Raw genomic sequence first — 23977 nt, forward strand, 5'->3', positions numbered from 1 at the left:
TTCTGAGAATGGATAATGATGTCCCCGTACAGGCAATGGACTGGAAGAACACTAAGGAGGCTGTTTCAAACTTTCGACGCCTGCTGCTTTGCTCAAAATGGTAAGTTAATGAGAGCAACGTGCTTGCTAAGGATAGGCTTTATAGTCACGAACTTACCAACCACACGTTTGTTAAACCAACCTGGTTTTATTTCGATCTGCTAGACGATGGTGACAGCCAACATAATGACGTTAAAGTTGAAAATAACGCCTGATTGCAATAACTCCTGTTGAATCTTGATGGGACATGACTACTTACTGCAGGCTAACGCTATTTAATCGGTGTCTTAACTGCTAAATCATTATAGCTCACTTGAAAAATGAGGCTTATCATGTAGAGTAGATCTGAAAAGGTCATGAGTCAGTTTATATGGAAGAGCAAATCATCCGGTAAATGCCAGATGTTTGATTAAAACTCAGATTGGGACCATTTAAATCAAAGTTAATGAATTGATTGTTGAAAGATGCATGTTCAATGTGGCCTCTTGAACATATCCTTAACTTTCCGAGGTAGAACAAACCGCTCTGTGTGCTTGTTTCTGATTGTATTCAGGTTAACACAGATCAATCAGGCTTTTATTGATAAGCCTTCTATATACACGTGCTGTAACTTATTGGGATGACATTTCTAAAATCACAGCCTGACAGTAACACAGAAGTACAGCACAGACTACACGTGAATGACAACGCAACACTCTGAAAGACACAACACACACAGTGCAGAAACTTCGCAACTTTCAGACTGTGGATGTAAACATCCTAGGTTGAATAAGGCATACATAGCTGCATAAACTACACTGTAAAGCAGTCCAGAGCATGCTGCTGCAAATGAATTACTGTTTGTTTGTGCTTGTGTGATAAGAGATGGTGGGTGGGTCGATTTTAGTTTAGGTGAGTATTGGAAACATGACTTCCAAACGTTTATGGAGTATGGATGCTAGGATGCTACAGTGCCTGCAGCCAGACCACAGAGGAATGAAGAGTCTGCGAAAAGTGTAAGAGGGAGTCACTCGCATAGCTGGTGGCTATTCAGATGCAGTGCGGTTATCAGACTATAATGCATTGCAGCTGCTTAGGATGCTCCTACTGTACACCTTTTATAGTATGATGGTGAAACACTCTTTTTTCCGTGTTTGCAGGGCTGTTTGATTTGGGAGGTGGTGTTGAGTTTTCAGATGAGGTCCTCTCTGCAGTGCTCAAAGTGCTCATATAGCTCAAAATAACAAAGTTGCCTCAAATGGAGTTATCTTTACAACATGTATTTGTTGACTCTTTATTCAGATGAGTAAAACATATGTACTGCATTGCAGCACAGAGATGGAAAAGGTATGCTGTATTTTTTTTTCCTTTTTTTTTTTCTTCTTCTTCTTCTTCTTCTTCTTTTTTTTTTTTTTTTTTTTTAGACATACACCAGTTCATTGGTATGCCACTTCTGATCTACTGGCATATGGTATAGCACTTGAAAATGGCAAATTGCAAGTTAGGAATAGCAAGGCACTTATGTTCCACTGACAACTTCCCATTTATTTTCTTAGCATATGCCAGAAAGAAAAGTTGCCCAGCAGCTTGCCCAACACTTCTCAATCACGTCACTCGTGGGTCAGGAGTTTGGACTGAGTGCACAGTCCTTGATGCACTGATGATCAGTGAGTGGGTGCTTGATATTTTCTTGTATATTCTGGCTGACTGTACTGACTTTTCATGTTTGTCTTTTTCCAGCTTGGATATAATGACAGAACCTGTGTGTCTAGGAATGTGCGAGCATTTGCTGTGCAGGTAATGTAACTAAATGTGTTTTATGTTCATTTACAATAGACTTGTCTCATGGCTGACATTTTTATTTGTCAAACACAGGTGCAACTAATAATCTTAATGATGGCTAGTGTGTTTGCTCTCTGGCAGGGTCACCTGGCTATCCTATTTAACACCCTGTACAGAATGCTTTTCTTGCTATGGCAAAACAGTGTCCACAGTGTGAAAGGTATTTTGCTTCCACCTCTCAGACTTGGGGAGTGATTAAATTCAGTAGGATTTTATTATCCATATAAAAAACAAATCAAATAAATTACATAATAATTAACATTGGACAGCTATCCCAATAATTATGGGGTTAACCTCATTATTATTTCGGTCAACTAATCAGTAATAATTATCAATCAGTTATTGTTTTAGCAATAATGACAGAAAAGGTGTTTTATATAGGTAGCAGAAAATCAAGCTACAGCAATTTAGTTAGCTATTTAGATACAGTACCAGTCAAAGGTTTGGACACACTTTCTCAGTGAAGTGATTTGGAAGGTGTTTCCCAACGTTAGACTACTGTACTGTATGTTCTCATTGTTTTTTCAACACTGCCACAAGAGATATTTAAGGGATAGATGTTATTGTATAAACGATATAGGAAAAAAATTATAGTGGTTAACACATTTTGAATGCATTAAAATATAAATCATCATATCACAAAGCTCACCCATTACTATTTACAACACCTCATGTCACACCTTTGTGTAGTTTAGAAATATTGTAGTTAGCATGCATTACTTTAATTTTAGGGTTTTTTTCTTTAGCAGAATAAATACTGTGCATCCCTGGCAATGACTTGGTTTCTTGGCGATACGTGGTTTACAGTGTTGAAAGTCTTTACAATAAAGTCTGACACAAGAGCAATTAATTCCCTGTAGGCATAAACTATAGCCTCAATTTATTCCTTCTCTTCATGACTGAATGGTCTTAAAAGGTAAATCAATAGGGTTGTTGTAATTCTTCTTACCGAACTGTAAGTAGATTTCTAATCCAAGATATTTTTATTGCGCAGGCCCTGTGCTGGCTCCCGGGTAGGAGATGGCTGCGTGGTTTGTCATAGTCCTGCATGGGTGAAAGACATTCAAATCAACAGGCAGCTCAGCAGCATCACACAGCTCTTCTGTGGTTTGGAGTCCCTGCTGAATCCCAAAGAACAGTCAGGTAGAAACCTGAAAAGCACAATGAATAAGTCAAAAAAATCTGTGTGTCTTCTTCATTTTCATACTACACTTCTTCATACCATTGTGGATAAATACGTTTATCGTTTTCATCCGCTTATCTAATCTCTGAATGTCAGAATTAGTGACGTCTTCCTTGTTGTTTATTATCTTTAAAACCCATTTAGCATCCAGCTAATGACAGTAATTATGCAATGCAATTAACCATGGTAGTGTTTGTGGGTAGATCTCAGCTTTGACTAAGAACTACAGGGCACCTTTCTATACTACGTACCTAAAACATGAACTTTTTTTCCCCCTAAATTTAAACAGAAAGGGTATAGGAAGTTGAGTAGGTACCTCATTACATCTGTCAGATGGCAGTATTGTTGATAACTATAAATATTATAAAGTTTAATATTATTATTTTCTCATTTCAACAGAGAGTGCAAGATTATTACAAATACCAAGAGCCTTCTTTACATCACTTCACAATGAAATATTTTAATATACACCGCAGTTGTTTTGCTAAACGTGTAATTTTATTTTTTGTTTGTTCAACCCTCATTGCAGACTCCCCTCTAGCTGAGATTCAAACACAAAATGAGAACTCTGTCATTAAGCACAAGAAGAATTTCAAGATCTGGTTCAGCCCCCGTAGCCGTAAGGTACGTTGCATGGTGGAGAAGCCTTCAGAGGTCACTGTACCAGAAAGCAGGTCTTCTGGAGAAACAGCTGCACAGCCAGATGCCGTAGCCACTCAATGCAAGGACCTGTCAGTTTTCAATTTCACGTCATCCTCCCAAGACTCTGACTCTTGTTCTCAAAAATGCCACACTGACAACAGAAACAGGAAGAACACATTAACCAAGAAGAATGCTGCCAACAGGAAGGCATCAAAACAAGGAACCACCAGGACCACACAAAAACAGACCAAGAAGAAGATGCTGGAGGCCATAAACCAGCAATGGGGCATTACTGATGGGGTAGATGCCTTAACAGAGCAGGAACAGCCCTGTGCTGAAGGGGCAAGGAGGTCTAGTAAAAGGGTTTCCTTCCTAAGCCCTGCTGTCACATCTGACGAGCCTCAGCCTGATGTGTCAAAGGGTAGTCCTAATGAACTCTGCCTCATCTCTGGCAGGAGCAACATGACAGACAGTCCCTCAGGAGGCAGCATCATTGTACTCAATAACCAAGCCCAGCTTTGTGAGAACATGTCTAACCGTGTCATTCAGCATGACACGCTGTCTGCAAACGACCCCATCATGACTGCTGATCCTGAGAAACAGGACAATGGATCTCCCCACTCCTCAAAACGATCAAGAGTGGAGGAGAAGGTCATCACCTTGGAGACTACACCAAAAAGGCCCAGGGTCTCCCCCGGTCGGAGGAGAAAATCGCTTGGTCAGAAGTCTCCAGCTGTCCTTAACCCTCGATCTTTGATTAGTCCTAGGTGTGAAAAGAACACCATCACCCCCAGAAAAGAGCAGGAAGAGAGCCCCTCTGTCCCAGCTATCGCAGGTAGAAAATCTCCCTCTACTCAAACGTCGGTTGGCAGGCCCACCACAGGAAGCCCTGCAGTTATGAAGAGGAACCACAAGGGAGAGACCCCACTGCATCTAGCTGCTATAAAGGTCGAGAGGTTTCTGAATAATTCATACTATTTACTGTACCTTGTTTTCTTTTCTTTTTAAAAAAAAAAAAGATTTTTTCGGCACAGACGCCTTTTTATTTAACAGCAGACACACAGGAAACAGGAGAGAGAGGGGGGTGTGACATGCAGCAAAGGACCTCCGCCCGGGATTCGAACCGGGGTCGGCTGCATATGTGGCATGTGCACTAACCACTCGACCGCCCTGTACCTTGCTTTCTGTTGCGTTCTTCAAATGCAATAGACCGACAGCATGTCTTTCCTTAAACAAGATGGATGACAGTGTTTTTGCACTACATCTTGGTTATTGGTTATTTAAATTATAAAAAATATGAATTATTGAGCTCAAAATGCAATACAATTAAATTATGCTTCCCCTCAATTTGCTGCTTTGTTTTTTGTTATTCAACAAAAGACACATCAGTTCAGATTAAATGATGGGTTTAAGGATGCAAACTTGGCCATTTAAAGTTCCTCATTATTCTTTAACTTCTTTCATATGGCATGCTGGTTTGAATATCTTCTCTTCCTGTGGGTTTTCCCCCCTTCTGTTGCACACATTAGCCTTCATATGATCACACAGCACAAGCCTAGGTCTGCTGAGAATAAAGCATTTACAGTAATCCTTGCAAACATAGCCGTAATCCCCTTCTAGATCCTAGACAAGGTAATCAATGGCCTACTGTGGAGTGTGATTGATAAACAGCAAGGCTCTGGTACACTGGGATCAGCTACTGCTTTTGAACAGTTGTGTATACAGGTTTGCAATTCTGACCTCAGGTTTGTTGTCCTCTCTGTGTCCTGCAGGGAGATGTAGAGGCTGTCAAGGAACTACTGGACCAGGGGGCTGACCCCAACCTGAAGGATAACGCTGGGTGGACACCTCTGGTAAGACTAATACACCAAGTGATACATCTGAAATGTTTATTTGTTGTGTTGAAAAACTCTCAATGACTAAATATTTTATGAACAAGACAGCAGTTCTTAAATGACTATTTTTCTCCTACACTGTCGGGCTGTTTTTCCTTTGATGGAATGTATTTGTAGGGTTTCTCATCCATAACACTTTATTGACAGTTTATTGACGCTTTTAGTTACCCTGTGCTTATCTGGTTTATCAAACCTTTCACAAAAGGACATTTTTCATGCTTGCATCTCCAACTCTTACATTTACTCAATATTTGCATATTTCCATTTATCAATTATTGTATTATCTTCACTAGTAAACCAGGATACATAGTGATTGTGTTTTATTCGCCGTTATAAATATGCATGCAAGCTTTGTTTTCCTGTCTAGATTACACTTGCTGTTACATTCTTCCCTCCAAAACATGCAGGCCTGTGCTATTTTAACGATTTAGCCCAAGTTGCCTGCACCTGAAAAGCTGTAATAGTGAGTACTGCCTGAGCCGTGTTTTTCTTTTGAGAGCAAGAAGTAGAGCGCTTGCCACTATCTTATTGCAACACTTCACGTGGCTACTTACAGGGTAGGAAATTAACTTTTTAGAGGTGAACAGCTACCAACCATTGACAAATTAATGTTCAAATTCACTTGTCACTCAGTAGCAAATCATTATTTTGTGTCTGCCAGCCACTTTCATATTTTACCAGTATTTAAGTGGTGACTGGGGCTAATTTCTCCCCCTGCTACTTGCTGTCAAGATACTGTACTCAAGTTGAGTTTTCGATTTGAGTTCCATAGTTTGATTCCAGCAGCGGACCTTCATTGCATGTCATTTCGGTCTCTTTCCCCAGCATTTCTCTTTCAAAGACATAAAAAATGGCCCATTTTGTCAGTTTTGGTTTCTCACCCAGCCAGGGTTAGAGCGTTTAAAAATGTTTAAGCCTACAGTATGCTCATAACCTAAAATTGTCACAGCAAACAAAAGTGAACTACATTTTAAGAAGTACTTACTATCCATAAATGTTGGTTCCTAACTGTGAGGACTGAGGAAAGTTCCCAGGAATACATGAAACAGTTGTTACAAACCCTCAGTCTAATTTTGTATGGTACGTAGACAAATAAAAACAATAAAATACAGTTACCTGTTTCCCATAATATTTTTCTGGTTTATGTTGCATGTAAATGTTTTTACACAGTTGTTGGAACATAATTCCACAAGCTTTAGCAAATAAATGTATTATCCATAGCAGGTGTGAGCTAAAAAGTATAATGTGTGCCGCTAAAATGACCTGAGCCAAATGGATGCGAGGGAAAAGAAAAATCAGCTGCACAGTTAATTTAAGGGATCACAGCTGTATTAAAATACTTTGCAGTTGTTGCCAATTGGTCTTAATCTCATTTCTGTATGAAAAGCTCTCACACTGGACTTTGGTCCAATTTGCAAACATAAACTTTAAGAAAACAAACACTTTTTTGTTAGGCTACATCCCTGAGTCATTTTAATTTTTAGAAAAGTAGGTCAGGATGATATTGATGTGGTCTCCTCCGAGGATCATACTCAGTATAAGTTATATTCTACACATTAATGAAGTGTGATTAAGCTGTACTATCTGATTGACAGTTCTTAAGTTACCCAGTTAAGTTAACCTCTCTATAAATTTAAATTCATTTGAACTCTTGGAACGCCACCTAAAACGGAATCATCCGGAAAAAAAGATACATTTTATAGTGACATGTTCTAGGGACTGAAAATGGATAGTTCAGAGTCCACACTATGAAGAAAATTGAGTTTTTTAAGGCTAAGAAACAGTTAAAAAAAGATCAAGATAAATTGTGAATGTTGCTGCTTGTTGTTTCAGCATGAGGCGTGTAATCTGGGTCACCTGGGAGTTGCGGAGGTCTTGGTCTCAAGGGGAGCCCTCTTGAATACACCTGGCTACGAGAATGACTCTCCACTTCATGATGCTGTGAGGAACAGACACCCAGCCATCGCCAAATTACTCCTGCAGCTTGGAGCCTTGCAGAACGTACTGTGAGTTTTTCTTTTTTTTTTCGTACGTTTATTTCAGACAGGGTGTTGCTTTTATAAAGGGTTGTTCCACTTCAAGCGAATCACATAACAGCCTCATCACAAGGTCATGGTCAGACCTACACATGTAACATGGGTTGCTCTGTGAAAAAGGGTAAATGCATGACAAGTGATTAAGTGCGTCAGTATTGCTAGTGTATTGCTTGGCACTGGCCCTTTTGAAAGAAAATATATTTTAAATACGCACATTTCAACCCACCACTAATAACGGTTTTGTTTCCCATTTGTGCCTTATTAATAGTGTGATATCCAAATGGATATTTGTTACAGATCATGAGGCTACTGCTGTGTATGAAAGGCTGCTGTAGGTATAACACAGAGTTACAAAATACAATACAACAAAGGCAAAATGTGCCTGGTTTCTTGAGACTGTCAGAAAAATAGTTTGTGGTATTGAATTGGATTGCATTACTTAAAAAATAAAATAATACAAATAATTGTGCTCCTCTGTGTATGTAAATGAGGTGGACACACTATTACACCTTTCACCTGAGTCAGACAGCGGAAGTGGAAATTGCAAGTGACAGTGAAAAAGTGAAGAAAATTCATATTTCTTGCATTTCATAGAATTACATCAGAGAGGCGCTTCTGTTGTCTTGACCAGGACTCATTTTCCACGTTTTGAGTAAAATGTGAAGTGCCAGCTTCCCAGTCATTTCACCAGGAATTCAGCCCTTTATTATTAAGAACAGGGTGTGCATTACTGCAGTAGGTAGGTGGACTGATGTTAGGAAATTGACTAGTGCTGATTAGTTGTTGGTCAATCAGTTGATGCTGTATCAGCGTTTCTAGTCTGTGGGGGCATGGTAGATTCACAGCACAATGTCCATAATGAGGGAGAGGATGCTGGTTAATCAGTATGATCAATAAAGTAGTTGATCAGGGTCAGTATGTGTTGCACACTTACTGCTCTCTTTTGTGACCGCTTTATACGATCCTCCTCCGTCTTCTCCCATCCTCATTACATTTTATTTGTCTCATCGCTTTGATGGGTCCTGATTATCAGGTCTTACATTTTCTCTTCTTTACCTTGTCACAGCAAAAAAGCAGCCGTTGTGACGGTGAGATGCATGCAAGATGAATGCAATCCTTGCCCCAGCTAAACCCCATACTACACGCACGCACACACAAACACAAGGAAAAAGCAAACCAAGACATCTGCCAATGCAATCCCTAATGGAGTGATTGGCACGCAGCTCGAGGTTTGTAATACAGGTTTTGAAGATCATCATTTTGCCTCTGTGTGTGTATATGTGGGTTTAAAGGATTGTACTGCATTTTTTGATTATTTGGGCCCTATCCTACTGCCATCCCACACAAGTATTTGACTTGCTGGCAAGGTATTAAAAACACTGAAGGAAATCTTTAACCAGGTCTTAAAGCAGAACACTGATTTTATATACTACTGCACACATGAAAAAAGTAGTATGAAGCTTGTTGAGGCTCCAGAGTGAACTGCACAGGTGTTAACGTCAGTTTTGGCTGATGATAGGAGGTTTGAAAAAAATATCTGGAGCTCGATTAGCCGCTAATAGCATAACACACCCAAATCTGTATAGATAAGTGAATCAAGTCAAGTTGCATTGTAGGTAATGTATGTGCCAGACTTTGACAAGGAAGAAGAATGTGTGAAATGAAAAAGATGGCATATCTGCTTCTGTTGTATTGATTTGTGTTCATGAAATACAGGAAACAAGACCTCCAATATATCTAAATTAGCTGTTGACTCAGTCCTAATGACCATAAGCAAGAATCCCTACATACATTAATTAACTACATTGACACACCAATTCGATACACTGGGTTAGCATACTACATGCAGAGTCAAACACACAAGCAATGACAACTGCTAAATGTCATCAATCAGCAAGTGCACTTCTGATATTACACACAGTACTGAACACAGTATTCATGATCACCCTTAAAATATACACAGACCTTATGTGGGATATATTGTTTAATTGGATTAGCATGGTTTACTGTCAATAAGATAAGATATTTTCACCTTCCAATGGATGTATGTCATTTTCTTATTTCTTCTTATCTTTGAAATATACTCAATGTATTCAATCAGTGTGAAGAGTTTCAGCTTTTTGTCAAAGGAAGTGCACAATTCAGATGATATTGGTTTTTATTCTCTGTCCTGTTATTTATTCATAAATAACAATGTTTGAAACAATGTTTGAAACATTGTTATTGGTTTGAATAGGCCATCAAGGGAAGTGCTATATGCCCTACTCTTCATTTTTGTGATTTACACAGTTTAGTGTCAGAGAAAGGGCATGTGACTAAGAATTACAATACACAGTGCTTCTACATAGTTAAATGGAGGCATGTGGTGAGGCATGTGCCACATCATCCTACAAACTAGAATACCCAGTTGATACAGCTATCAGGATAAATTCAGAGTGGATTGTTTAAGAGGGAAATGTTATTAATGAACCTTTTGATTAAATATGCATTGAGGCCTCGCCTACTGTTAGTCTCTTGCCACGTGTTCCTATCATTAAACGTATGACTCCCTTATGACATACTGCTGACATAGTTCAAAAGATCTGTCAGCTGTTGAGTGATCATGAATTTTAATTAACTACACAAAATCTTAGTATATGAAACTCATGCATGCAGACTCTACAGACTGGTCCTGTAACGGTTTGTGTAAGTATTTATCATTTATGATAATCAGTGGTAGTGTTATGTTTGTCAGTGAAGAAGAGACTGCATCTACAAAGACTATGGATGGTGTCAGGTGTGAATTGATGGTGGCATGCATCTTTTCCTCCGTATTCATATTCAGCTTCAAATAAATATTTCAATCTCCTCTCCCCGGTCAGAATAAGAATTGTGGTTACAGTGAGCATCCACTTGATCCACCACTGCCTTCCTCCTACTTGTGTACTTAAGCAGGGGCTTGTGGGAGAGTGATTGTGATTTACCTCCTGCACAATTTTCCACGCTTTATTACTTTTTTCTTCAGATATTTCTCTCACGTGCAGCTGCATAAACCAGCTTGCTTGTATGCATATGTATACGTGTCAGGGACATTTTATATTTGTTTGTATATGTGGCTGGGGGTATGAATCCAAATGAAATATTTTATGGACCAGTGGACCTATTAATTGTCCCCCAGGTGTTATCTTTGCTGACGCCTAATCTTTTAGAGACAACCTGCTGGGCTTGGTTCTTCTCTCGGTCTCTCTTCCTCCTCCTCTTCTTCTTGTGCTTTTTCTTCCTCTCCCTCTCTTTCCTCAAGGTGACCCTAGTCTTGTTTCATGCAGCTCAAACTTAAACTTAAAGGTGTACTTTAAAGCTGTTTCCTCAATGTCTCCATTGTAACCGTGGACTGTATATAAAGATGGACTTAGTGAGGTGTGACGTCACCCATTTGTGTGCATTGGAGGTGGTTTAAACAGGGTAGGTACTGTAATTAAGTAGCATCAAACCAAACAAATTATTGCAGCAGTAGTCTGACCCAGTATGAGTTCCGGGTGCTGGGAGAGTTGCTGGTGAGCGATAATTTCCAAAATGACCACCAGCACATTAATTAAAAGGGCCTAAATTTAGCAATTACACCATAATGACTTAAAAAAAATTGACTTAAAATTTCAAGCATTTTGCGGCCATCAGTGGCACTGGACTTTAGGGTCTTCTCATATCATAAATACATGTAATACATTAAATTCAACACACTAGACTCCCTGTATGCAGGATGTAGTCCTATGAAAGTAAAACAGAGGACAGATTTCAACTCACCCTCATATCAAACAATTATGTTCCAACAAGTGAAAGACACACACGGGTGCACAGTTTCACAGAACAAACAGGGTGTGACGTTGTCAAATTGTTTTTCCTCAGAGCTTTGAGCTTACAAATATTGATTTTTAGCTTCCTGCTTGGCCAGTTATTTAAAAAAATAGATCCCGATTGCGATAAAACGATACGACAGGGTGTTTATCGTGTTGAAGAAGACTTAACTTTGTGCTTATCATGCAGTAACATCAACGCTGCATTAGTGTCTTTGAAAGCTTTGTCTGATAGGCAGTCAGTCAGGAAAGCAGGTCGGTTACAGAAATCATCATCAGTCTATGCTTAACTAGCCACATAGATTTAGGATTAGAAGGTTTTAAGTCCTGTCATCTTGCCAGATGCTGGAGAAGCCCTCACAAGAAGCAGATATCTGTGAAACAAGCAGAAACAATTTGAGAAGGGAAAGCTCAAGTGTGTCTGACTGGTCAGAAGTGTGTACGGGCACATTATGATGAGTTGAAGGGCAAGGTTTTCTGCAAAGTCATAGTTTGAGATTTTTAGGCAGCGATATTTTGTTCATTTGATATGTCAAGCTTGTTCACACATACCCACACACATCTATTCCATAAAAGACCTGAAGAAATAAAGGTGGCTGAGTCAGTATAATCTCTTACATCTCTCTCATCCATATTTTACTTGAGTTTTTATTTCTTTTGTTTTACTTAATTTTCTAATTTTGTCTAAAGGCTTTACTTTGTATGTTTAAGCATTTGCTTTAATCATTATAATTATAATTTTCAATAGGGCTTTCGCCAGGCGACTTGCAGTCGCCGCTCGGGCCCTAATGAAATTGTAATGTTTATTAGGGCCCGAGCGGCGACTGCAAGTCGCCTGGCGAAAGCCCTATTGAAATTGTAATGTTTATTATTATTATTAGGGCCCGAGCGGCGACTGCAAGTCGCCTGGCGAAAGCCGTATTGAAATTGTAATGTTTATTAGGGCCCGAGCGGCGACTGCAAGTCGCCTGGCGAAAGCCCTATTGAAATTGTAATGTTTATTATTATTATTATTATTAGGGCCCGAGCGGCGACTGCAAGTCGCCTGGCGAAAGCCCTATTGAAATTGTAATGTTTATTATTATTATTATTATTATTATTATTATTCCGACATTTCGTGCCCCAATTTCGCCCCTTTCCCAAATGCGAAAATGCTTATACTTTTGCACGGACGTCCGGCCTCATCCGAAATTTGATATTTTTGGGTGGTCGCACATGGTCGACGCAGAATGGCGGAATAGCGCCCCCTACAAAGTCCAAAAATGCCCATAGGGAATTTTGCTAACTTTGTCCTATGCTCACAAAATTCGGTACACATATGTATTATACCCACATATGCAAAAAAGCCTCTTGACCTCATGACCTCAACCCAACAGGAAGTCGGCCATTTTGGTTTTGATTTTTCCCGCCTAAAATTAACTCCTCCCACAGCGTTCGCCCGATCAAGTTCAAATTAGGTACGCAACATCTCCAGACCTAGCTGAGCTTAAGTTGTGCTCTGCGCATCCGTAGGTCAAAGGGCGTGTCTGCCAGGGCTCAACTAACTTTGGCGTGCTCGCCATGTACATACGAGTGGCTCTCACGCCCACATACTTCATCCAATCAGCTTCAAACTTGCTGGACATGATGATGGCTCCGCCCTGAACGTCCCGATATATTAACTTCCCACGTAACTCATAGCGCCCCCCGGTGGTAACAGGAAGTGAACTTAAATTCATGAAAAATACATAGTTGACCCCATCAACTTCATTCCACTTCTAAAACATGCAGAACCAGTTGGTGAAGCTTCATTATGAACACTGTGAAGCTACGAGTAATGGCGTCCCTGTGGGGGCGTGGCTACCATCAATTCCTCGCCATGAAAATACGTTTGGCTTTTTGATGGCTTTATTGAACACGTATCATCATGAAAATTGATACACAGGTCCAGGGTGGAGACCTCTTCCATCTGATAGGGGTGTCGCTCATGTCGCCCCCTAGTGGAAACAGGAAGTGCCATTTTTTGCATCAACATTGTCCGATTTCCACGAAACTTCACATGTGTGATGAGGGACTGACCCTGAACACACCTGCATGCATCCCATTACTGCCCCCTGGTGGATGAACCATCAACTGCTCATAACTCCCTCATGCTTTGTCCCATTTCCACGAAACTTCACGTGTGTGATGAGGGACTGACCCTGAACACACCTGCACGCATCCCATTACTGCCCCCTGGTGGATGAACCATCAAATGCTCATAACTCCCTCTTGCTTTGTCCGATTCACTCCAAACTTTACATGACTGATGAGTGGCCGCCCTGAACTCACCAGACCACACCAGACCATATGTGTAACTACCTGTGACTGCCCCCTATTGGATGAACGATACATTTGGCCTCCTTCCAGGTTTTTTCTCACTTTCTGCTTCACGCCACAGCCCCGCCATGCCTCAGGCCCCGCGGTGGCATGGGTGAGCAAGGGCCCGCCATCGCCGCTTGCGGCTTTAATTATTATTATTATTATTATTATTATTATTTGCCTTATTTGAAAAACTTCTTTTTTTTAAAAGGCTTTACAATGCAGATTATCGTAGGATAAAAATATTGTATTGAGTAAAAATAGAGTAGGGTTGAGTGATACTTAAGAAATGATGCATATTTGTCACAGTTCAAATAGTTTGTTAGCTTACAAATCTTGTGTGTATTTAAGCAAAAGAGAAGTTATAAATGATTCAATGATTCAGCATGTCTCATCAAAACTCACTAGTTTCAGTGTCTGTGCCAGTAAATTTGGAAGAAAAACAAGCCGGAATTATTTTGTTTATTTGTCAGTTTTAACATGTCTGACATTCCCTGTGGTCTGCAGATTGTTTCCATTATAGCAAATACAAAAATACAAAAGTGTATGTGCTCTGTGAGATACTGAGACACATTATGTTTTGAATTTTCCTCTTCGCAGTAATCTGCATGGTAAGCGGCCTGCAGATTACGCAGTGAGTCTAGAGATGCTGGAGATTTTCCAGGAAGCCTCAGAAGGAACCCAAAATGCTAAAACTTCACTTAGCCCCTCAGCCGGTCTCTCTGTGGTACGTCTACATATTTTTTCTCTTAAAATTCTTAACAATAGAGAAGTGGTAATTTTTGCAATATAAGCCTAGATGTTGCTAAACTATGTTTTTATATCCTTTTCTTAGGTGAACGATTGTGTGAGGAAGGATGAAAGTATAGTGCTTCTGACCAGCAAGCTGTCACAGGAAGAACAGCATCAACTGGTCAAACTGGGACCGCTACTGGGAGGGAGGATGACGGACACCTTTTCTGGCTCAGGTAGTGTTTGTGTGGTAAAGCAGCAACCTCCTCACATGTTTTAACTTCCTTAATGATGAAGCCCCTGTGAATCCTAGTCACACATGATTTTTAATGTTATTTGTGACACGTGGGCTTTTAGCAACATTGCAGATTAACAACAGCTACCTGCTACCAGCTTGTTCACTGCCACCGACTGTGATGGGCAATCAACTATCAATTTGGAGCCCTGTACGTTTGAGAGATGTATTGAGGTATAGAGGTGTCCTGGCTTGGTCTTGATGCTTGTAATGAAAATTATATACTGAACAGTACTTCTACCACCTTAGAGATAGGACCATTGCCTGAGTGTCCCTTTTCATTCTGAGCTAAGCTTTATGGGCTTCACTGCCTTACACACACCCTTTTGTATTGTAAAAACCATGAGTAGGTGATTTAGCATTATCACTTTTGAAGGTTCAACAGTAACTAACAAGTGCTTTTAGAGCTGTATACATCACTGGGATACAGCAGCTCCTTCACTGTTGCATAGTAATGGCCGGGAGAACACCAGAGAGCAAAAGTAATTGAAATCATTCCTCATAAAACGTTTGGAGGTACTGTCGGGGTGATGAATAAGCACTAATGAAAAACAGAAGTGTTTCTCACAACTCTGCCTCCTCTGACTGGAGGGGTGAGAGTCTGTGCTTTCACAGAATGGTTCGCATTTTTAACTTAAGGCTACAAATCCATGGGAATCCATGGTCAGTGAACAATGTGAGAACGCTTTGCCCTGGAAATATAATTATGTTCATTTTGCCCTTGTCAACCACACTGACTTGTTGAATGAAGAGGCAATAAGCTTGTATTTAAATTCTAATTAACCTATCATTATGTGTCCTTTTAGTGCTGCATTTTATGAAATGAGCCGTTGCTTGGCCTTTTTTTTGTGATGGCATGAACTGTTTGACAGGTTTACAGTGGGTTAACCTCCTTAACCAAGTAAGTAAGAGCCACCTGCATATTATTAATAGAAATATATTATGTTATGTAATGATTTCAATTAATGAAATTTCACGCAGACATTCATCTTCCTCAGGATGACCTGTTACAACTTTGATGACCCCCTGACTTTAGCTTACCTTGCGAGGCTGCTGAATTTGCGAGATCATGAGAGAATCCATCTTGTCAGACTTCAAGTTTTGCACTTGGTTCAGCCCAACCAGAGTCCTACGAAGATTCTCTTGTGATCTTGCAAATCCAACTGCCTCGCCAGGTAAGACAGTGATAGACAGATGGTTCATCCAGTCACCTGCCAAGTATTTTTTGAAAGTGCTTTCCCTTTTCCACAAAGTTTCTAAGGAAAACTTCTCTGATAGTTCTGTGTAACAAACCATCTGGCGCATCAGGTTAGACTTTAGCTATCTATCTAAATTTGCAACTGTAACATACATACATACAGGCACTGGCTAGTCATACAGTCTGCCACTCAATCTTGAAGCAGTCAGACACATTAGGTAACCCTATCCCTAACCCTTGTACATTTTCAAGTTTAAATGTTTTTTGCGTGTCCCTGTCTTTCAGTGAGCCATGTCGTGGTGCCAGAAGGACCCATGCCCACCACCTACTCTAGCCTTCTGGGTCTCCTTGCTGGCTGCTGGGTTGTCAAATACAGCTGTAAGTATAGGGTGTGAGCCACCAACTAGAGTAGTGCTCTGTTAAACTTTTTTTCTGGTAGAACCTTGCAGCAATCATACTGCAGTGACACTGAGACTGAGACAGATTGTTTTATTTTTCTGAATCTTGACTGTGTTTGTAGCATAAGCTAGGTCTTGCTTTGTGTTTAAAACTTTAATAGAAGAGTTCACCTAAATGTTTTTTTTCATTATATACTGTATTAATCCTCATGCCAAACAGATCACGTGTGAATGAACAAATTGGTGGGCTGGGGGCTGCAAACATGAACTTTAGTTTTCAAACAAGTAAAAAATCCATATAGTTTATGTAGTTAAAAAAATTTACTTTACACTTGAAATCCAAGTGTAGTTTAATGGTTTTCATTATAGAGTATAGATAGTATTATTTAGATATCATACATTAAGCTAGTGTATTCAGTGTAGATGACTATTTTCTGTCACTGTAGCGCAAGATAACGTGAGGCAAATATGTAAATGCAGTGCATTCATTTTGGACTCCAATGATTGTGGATAAAACTCTTGTCCAGTGAAAAGAAACACCTATTTCCCAGTAAATTATAAATGCAACATTATCAGTCAGATGCACCAAACTTTCAAACATTTCCATACAAGTATACTGTTGGTAGTTCTATACCTTTGGCCGTGGAAAGTTTTAATTCTCTAGACTACTTAACATGCTGAAAACTCCCACTATAGTTGTTCAGTATAATAATTGCCTAATTCTCACAGTTATTTATAGCCTTAACCTCAGTTTTGGTATATTTGTATTGCTTCTCTTCTCTTCTAGTTATGTTATTGTATTGTCAGTCTTTTACTTTGCTGAATATTACTTTCTGCTACAGCAATAATAAACCAATTTCCTCATGGATATAAATTATTTCATCTTATCTCCTGTTCAATATTCCGGTGTTGATTTGTTGATGTTGTATGTGATTGGTTTGTAATTTAAAAACTGTTGCTAACTAGCTTCATGATATCAACCATCTAGGCTTAGTAACTTATGACCTATTTTCAAAACCAAATGGTAGAGAGCTACAATTTTTTTATAGTGTGGTACCCATTTTTTTTTACATAAAATTTGTGCATTTATGGGTGCTTTTGAGTCTTGGTGTAGTATAGGACAAGAATGAAAAATCTACAAAGTAAATATTGGACTAGAGTGCAGAACAGAGGGATTGTGCTGCAGTAATGGTATTTGGATCTCAAATAGCATTTTTACCAGGCATCTCTATTTCAGAAAGAGCAGGCATAGAACTGTATTAGCTAATGTGCAGTGTGTCTTAAAGTGAAGTACCAACACGTCAGAGACATGGACGTTCGATCTTGTGCTTCCTTTCTGCTGCAACCTTTCAGGAGAAATCAGTAAATGTAGTCAGGAGGGGAACTTTTAAAATACAATACTTTTTATTTTCTGTAACACATGGAATGTCCTGGGAAACAATGAAACAACATTTTACAAGAAGCAATTTTCAGGTAAATGGTTTGTGCTTGCTGCTGTGTGTGTTCACACCTGCCTTACATTTTCTGACAGCCAAATAGAGCGGGTGGGTTACAGCGGGAGGGAATCTGGGAAACAATGTGCCTCAAGGCTTCAATATTACTAGTAATGAAAAGATGGCTAAGTCTCTTTTCCTTTTTGATTTATGCCAAGATGAACACTTTGCAAAAATTAGGTATTCTCAGCCTAGTCTCTCTGGTATCCTTAAAACAAGTCAACAAGCAGATATTCAGAGGAAGTCGGCTAAAAAGAGACCTGCTGTCAAAGATTTTTCTGGCACCTTGGTGTGCCCTTGACTGGTGTATCCGTCAGTAGCATCTCTTCACTGTGTGTACGGTGTACGTGTGTAGAGTAAAATGGCATGCACACTTGTGTCTGTCTCTGCCAGTAAACCACATCATGTTTGAATGTGTGTGTTTGTGTCTCTGTCTAAGTGTGTGTGTGTGTGTGTGTGTGTGTGTGTGTGTGTGTGTGTGTGTGTGTGTGTGTGTGTGTGTGTGTGTGTGTGTGTGTGTGTGTGTGTGTGTGTGTGTGTGTGTGTGTGTGTGTGTGTGTGTGTGTGTGTGTGTGTGTGTGTGTGTGTGTGTGTGTGTGTGTGTGTGTGTGTGTGTGTGTGTGTGTGTGTGTGTGTGTGTGTGTGTGTGTGTGTGTGTGTGTGTGTGTGTGTGTGTGTGTGTGTGTGTGTGTGTGTGTGTGTGTGTGTGTGTGTGTGTGTGTGTGTGTGTGTGTGTGTGTGTGTGTGTGTGTGTGTGTGTGTACCTTTTCATTGCAGAAAAGCGTCCCTTGTTTAATATTTAATAATCAACCTCAGTCAATTCATCCTGCCTGATGGGACTCCATTCCAGCTAAAAAGCCTTGAGGTTTCATTGTAGATCACAAGATGGTTTAAATCCTTTTGTCCCTTACATGCCCATCACTTAAAGAAATAGTTCAACATTTTGGGATTTACATTATCTTAATATCAAGACTGGAGGCTGGAAGGAAAGCAAACCAAGACGTTTAAAGCTCACAAATGAAATCATTTGTTGGTCGAAAAGACGCTTTTGTGGTTTAAGGGGGGGCTATGTACTATAACTATTTCTTGGCAAGCAATAGCTGCCTGTAGCGAATTCTTGGAGGCTTTTGCCTTGGTGAGGTCATACGTTTTGGTGTCATCATGCAAATCAGAACATGTGCGTGCCTACTGTATCTGCCAAGCTGCACTATGGCAAAGATTCTGCGCTGAATTACTTGCACGCCCTGAGGTTTTTACATTTCTGTTGTATTATGGGTTAAACAACGCATTGTGTAATTAAGACGACTTTAGAGTTGGCAGACAGCCAGTCAGACATTTTCATCTGCCTTCAGTCTTCACATTAAGTCAGGCTAATCTCATACTGACGGCGGGTCCGAACTTCATGCATAGACATGGTGAGTGAGATTAATCTTCTCATCCCACTCTTGAAAGGAAAGCAAAAAGATGTATTTCCCAAACATTTTTCCGCTTTTCCTTCCAATTTGTAAGTAATTTTGCTCTGTAGTTCTTGTCCCTGCTGCTCTCACTGTTGTGCACCCATGTGTTTATTCAAATACACATGTGATACTTGCTTCTTTTCGACTGCCAGCAAGACATTTTCCACAGGCGCCTTTCAGGTTGGAAGACCTGCTGCCACACAGGACTCCCCATAGTGGGCTGTGTTTTGCTGCGATTGCCCCTGTGCACCTCTGAGTACTTGTTTTATTATGTAGCATGACCATTGTTTGGATACTGACTATTGATGAACAGTCTATTGTACCTCATCTTGATCCTGAAGTGTTAGTATTGGCCTTAATCATTTAATATCAACAGATCACTGGTAACCAAATGGTTACAGCACATGCCACATTATTGAAATGTGCCTGGTCAAATCCGATTTGAGATGTTGCATGTTATACTCCTCTCTCTCCCCTTGTTTTCTGTCTGCTTATCCACTTTTAGCTCGCGATTAATTTAAAAACAAACAAAAAATTGCCCGATAAAACACAAATTTCATCAGTCAAAGCCTAGTATCTAGTTATTGTACTCAGAAAGAGATCACAGTTCCAGTTGGTCCGATGGCAGTTCATAAAGTGGATCCATTTGATTGTTCACTCTTTCACTGCCTTTGAAAGAAAGGGGTTTGAGATGTTTTCTGCATTAAGTCTTGTAAAAATAACTAGCCAAAATGCTAATGACTCAGCAGTACTAAGCTGCATCATCCGGAGTGATTAACCCCAGTATCTCCTCTCTTCTCTGCCCAGCTCTCTGGCAGGGTCCTGCTAAATGAAAGCTATAATAAAGGCAGATGAGGAAATGTAATTACAGTCCACCCCATATTTTGTTCTGCACGTGTACGTATGTGTGTAATTTGCGGTTTCATGTCAGGTTGCTGTATTATGACAAGACACACAGCCTAATCTGTTCATGTCACCATATCATTCCGGTGGAAATGAATCACAGCATGCATGAGTGTGGCAAAAGGTCGATACCTTTCATGTTAAGTTTATGGTTGGAAACTTGTGAAAAGTCTCTGCACTTTCATAGTCAAAATATTTATATTCAGGCCAAGGGTTATGCACAGGGCTCTTTGACATCCTTAACGCTTTTGTGAAAAGTTGTAGTATTTTCACTCAAAATGTAGTTGCATAGATTTTGAGTGAAAACACTACAGCCCCAACATGACACTCTGTAATGGAACACTTACTGAGAACAGCAGCACTGTGATCTGTGTTGTGTTCAGAAGCATTTTTCATCTGTGACAGTGAGGGGTCATTAAAATTTGTGATTCATTTTTTTTCCCTCTCCATTGCTGCCTATACTTTTTCTTTATAAAAAAAAAACAAAAAAACTTTTCTGTCTTAAGAGATACTTCTTTTTTTGTTTTAGAATAAAAGGTTCTTTTCTTCTCAAAAAATGCCGGGATGCTGGCTGTCACAGTTAAATTTCACTCTGTAAAACCCTGAGAGATGGAGAGAAAGAGATGACGCTTGAATTCTGCTTAAGCTTGAGATACTTTACTTAAAATGAGGGTTATCATTAACTCCATCATGCCGTGGGCATCTTTCTCTGTCAACAACTGAAGTTTTGCCAATACTTGGAATTTTCCAACTTGTGATAAAACAGACACGAGCTTTGTCATCCTCTGTTTGCAGTTGCCTTGTCACACTCTTTCATGTCAACATAATTGGCTGTAGCTTTAATTTCTTTTCTCTCTCTTTGATGCTAGGGGTGGAGGCATGTCTGCAGGCAGGCAAGTGGATCCCCGAAACTGAGCACGAAGCAGGAGAAGGCCCCCAGCGCAGTCGCATCAACAGATATAGCTTGGTAAATGAAAAGCAGACAAACAAACATATGAAAAAGATGAGTAGATTAGATTGTCTAGACCGTCAGTCCTTGAAGGGAAAAAAAAACTTTTTTAACTCATGGTTATTGATCAGCAACATCAAATCCCATTAAAAGTGTTCATCTTCCTTCACTCTTTCATGGTCTATGTTGTGCAGCACAAAATCACTGTCAATATAATATCCCCTTTTGACACCAATTGACCAAAACTAAATATGAAACAGACAGACAGATGCAGGCAGACAGACAATTAGGATGGGAAAACCTTTTGACAATATCTAAGGCTATGTTTGGTGTAAACTAAACACCATACATTAGCAGAAACATAACTTCCCCACCATGAGTCCTGGTGTTAGCTGGGCCATGTTGTGGAGATGTGTTGTTGCAGCCGTATGGTTTGTATAGGTAGAGTAAAACGGATGCAGTATAATACGGCAAAATCCTGGAGGAGGACTTGCTGCAGCCTGCAAGAGAACAATGACTTGATAGGATTTATTTTCCAGAAAGACAACAGCTAAACAAAGCCAAAGCTACACAGGTATGCCATACAACAACATCTTTAATGTCCTGAGATTTTTTTCCATTTCATTTGTACTGAGATTTATTTGAGAGATCTGCTTTCATTTTGCCATAAAAGAATATTTTTCTCACTATTGGTAAAAAAAATTTAACTACATCCACAGCAATTCAATGTAGGAAAGCAATAAAATATGAAAAATGTCCAAGGATACAGAATACTTCAGACAAGCCTTAAATGTATGCACAGTGTTGTGAGCGATTACCTATTCATTCCCTGAAGGATAGTTACACTCTGGGAGGCCTGAAAGGCAGACTAATACTGAGTTTGTTGTTGTGATGACCCCGGGCAGGTAGACATGATAATGAACACAAGCTCTTTAGTACGTTGGCGATGTCCTCACCGTCTGCGTCTCCTCTTTTGTTTCCCTTTAGTGCACAATGAAATGTCTATACCCGAAACACAATATCGTCAATCATAATCATATATTAAGGACATAAAATTAAATCTGACCAAAGTGTAGTCAAAAAAACCATTCTCAAAACTCTTGAGAGAGCCAATTTACACACCGAAACAGTTCACTGATGCTGTGAATAGAACAGTCTCCAGTGGTCTAATTCACTGCTGCATTAAACACCAGTGGTAAGTGGTTGAGAGTTTGTCTGGAGAAGCAGGCTGATAAAATGTTGTCTGGCACTGCAGCAAAGAAGTAAATACAAAGTAAGCATCCACACACTGAGACATGTATAATTTATGGGCGCGTATTTGGTGGCAAAAGAAACTTTTATCTTGATCATAAACAAAAGGACTTAAGTCCTACTACCATTGCTCTCATAAGGACTGAGATTATTAGCCTGCTGCTGGCACTGAGTAATTAACATGTTTTACTGGAAGCAGATAATAGATAACAGGTCCTTTTTTCTTCTGGGCCGTGTTGTCAGCACAGAAGGAAAAATGATTTTAAACCAAGGCTGAGTAAATCATCAAAACTCTTACTAATGCTTGAATTTGTAATCGTTCATCTTTTGTAGCTTCCACCACTCTTCGACGGCTGTTTCTTCTTCCTCCTGGGCACCTTTAACATGCCTACCAAAGACGAGCTCACCAAGCTGCTCCGGGAGGGAGGTGGTAAACTCCTGAGCCGGCAGCCTAAGCCTGACAGTGATGTGACTCAAACCCTTAGTGCTGCAGCCTATCATGCCCTTCCAGGATCTGACCAGGCCCTCTGCACCCAGTACATCATCTTTGACCCCCAGGGCCCTCACAAGCCGGCAGTGGTTAGGCGTGGCAAGGTGTGGTCAGCTCCCTCCACCTGGCTCATAGACTGCATCGCAGCCTTCTGCCTCCTCCCTGTGCCAGACCCTCAAACATTGGTCTAAACCATGTTTTACATATACGCTAATAATTTTGCATGTCATGTCATTTATCCTTGAGCATAATGTGTTTGTTTTTTTTCTTTTTAAAATGCAGTGATTAAGTTGAAGTGACACTGTTTATACAAATCACATAAACAATAATAAAATAATGTAGCTCAAACTAACATAAAAGCTGTTTGTTTTTTCTGTCCTTCATTTTTGGAGTTAATGGTTTGGAGTTAATGTCTCCTACATAAACAACATAAAACAATAATTCCAAACAAAACAGTCAGAAGCCCTTCAAGGGGTCACAGGATAAATCTGATGGTTGTAACATGGTTAATGGGATAAACTGATAAACTCATGCCAAATCGAGCCACAACAGATATTTTTCCCTTCACTGCAGGTTGAAAGGAAAGAATACCATACATTTCCCTAATGCTTTTCTGGGTCTGTGTGGCGGCCAGCTAAGTGAGGTAGCCCAGAATTCCCTTTCCCCAACCACATTGTCCAGCTCTTCCTGGGGAATCTCATAGCATTTCCAGGACTGAAGGGATACTGTATACAATCCATCCCACATGTTTCAGGTCTCCACCAAGATCTTTTTACAGGTATGTGCCTGAAAAGCTTTCATTGGGTGAGTGTCAGAACACATCCTAATAAGATGTCCCAAACCACCTCAACTAGCTCTTTTCATTGCGAAGGAGCAGTGATCTCTAATAATGAGCACAATCTCATTTTGTAGCCACTTGTATCCATGATCTCATTCTTTGGGTCATGACCATGACCATGAGTAGACTGATAAATTGCTCCCTTTTCAGCAAAACAATGAACACATCACTGCTTACGCCACACCAT

General features: G+C 40.0%; 1 protein-coding gene across 1 annotated transcript; it reads left to right on the top strand.

The window, feature by feature from the left end:
- Positions 1-8: 8 nt before the first annotated feature.
- Positions 9-23227, top strand: bard1 (BRCA1 associated RING domain 1). Its single transcript, XM_062431303.1, has 11 exons — positions 9-100; positions 1759-1815; positions 2855-3003; positions 3573-4633; positions 5458-5538; positions 7414-7586; positions 14387-14513; positions 14622-14754; positions 16297-16389; positions 21132-21229; positions 22796-23227. The coding sequence occupies exons 1-11, from the start codon at positions 9-11 to the stop codon at positions 23141-23143; spliced, it is 2412 nt and encodes an 803-aa protein (XP_062287287.1). The 3' UTR covers positions 23144-23227.
- The last annotated feature ends 750 nt before the right edge of the window (positions 23228-23977 follow it).

Source organism: Scomber scombrus, chromosome 13 (assembly GCF_963691925.1).
Source record: "Scomber scombrus chromosome 13, fScoSco1.1, whole genome shotgun sequence".
Classification (NCBI taxonomy): domain Eukaryota; kingdom Metazoa; phylum Chordata; class Actinopteri; order Scombriformes; family Scombridae; genus Scomber; species Scomber scombrus.

Coding starts and splice junctions, on each gene's coding strand:
- bard1 (XM_062431303.1), top strand. CDS start 9: ATGGATAATGATGTCCCCGTACAGGCAATGGACTGGAAGAACACTAAG. Junction 14,755..16,296: donor GGACACCTTTTCTGGCTCAG/GTAGTGTTTGTG, acceptor CCTGTCTTTCAG/TGAGCCATGTCGTGGTGCCA. Junction 16,390..21,131: donor CTGGGTTGTCAAATACAGCT/GTAAGTATAGGG, acceptor CTTTGATGCTAG/GGGTGGAGGCATGTCTGCAG.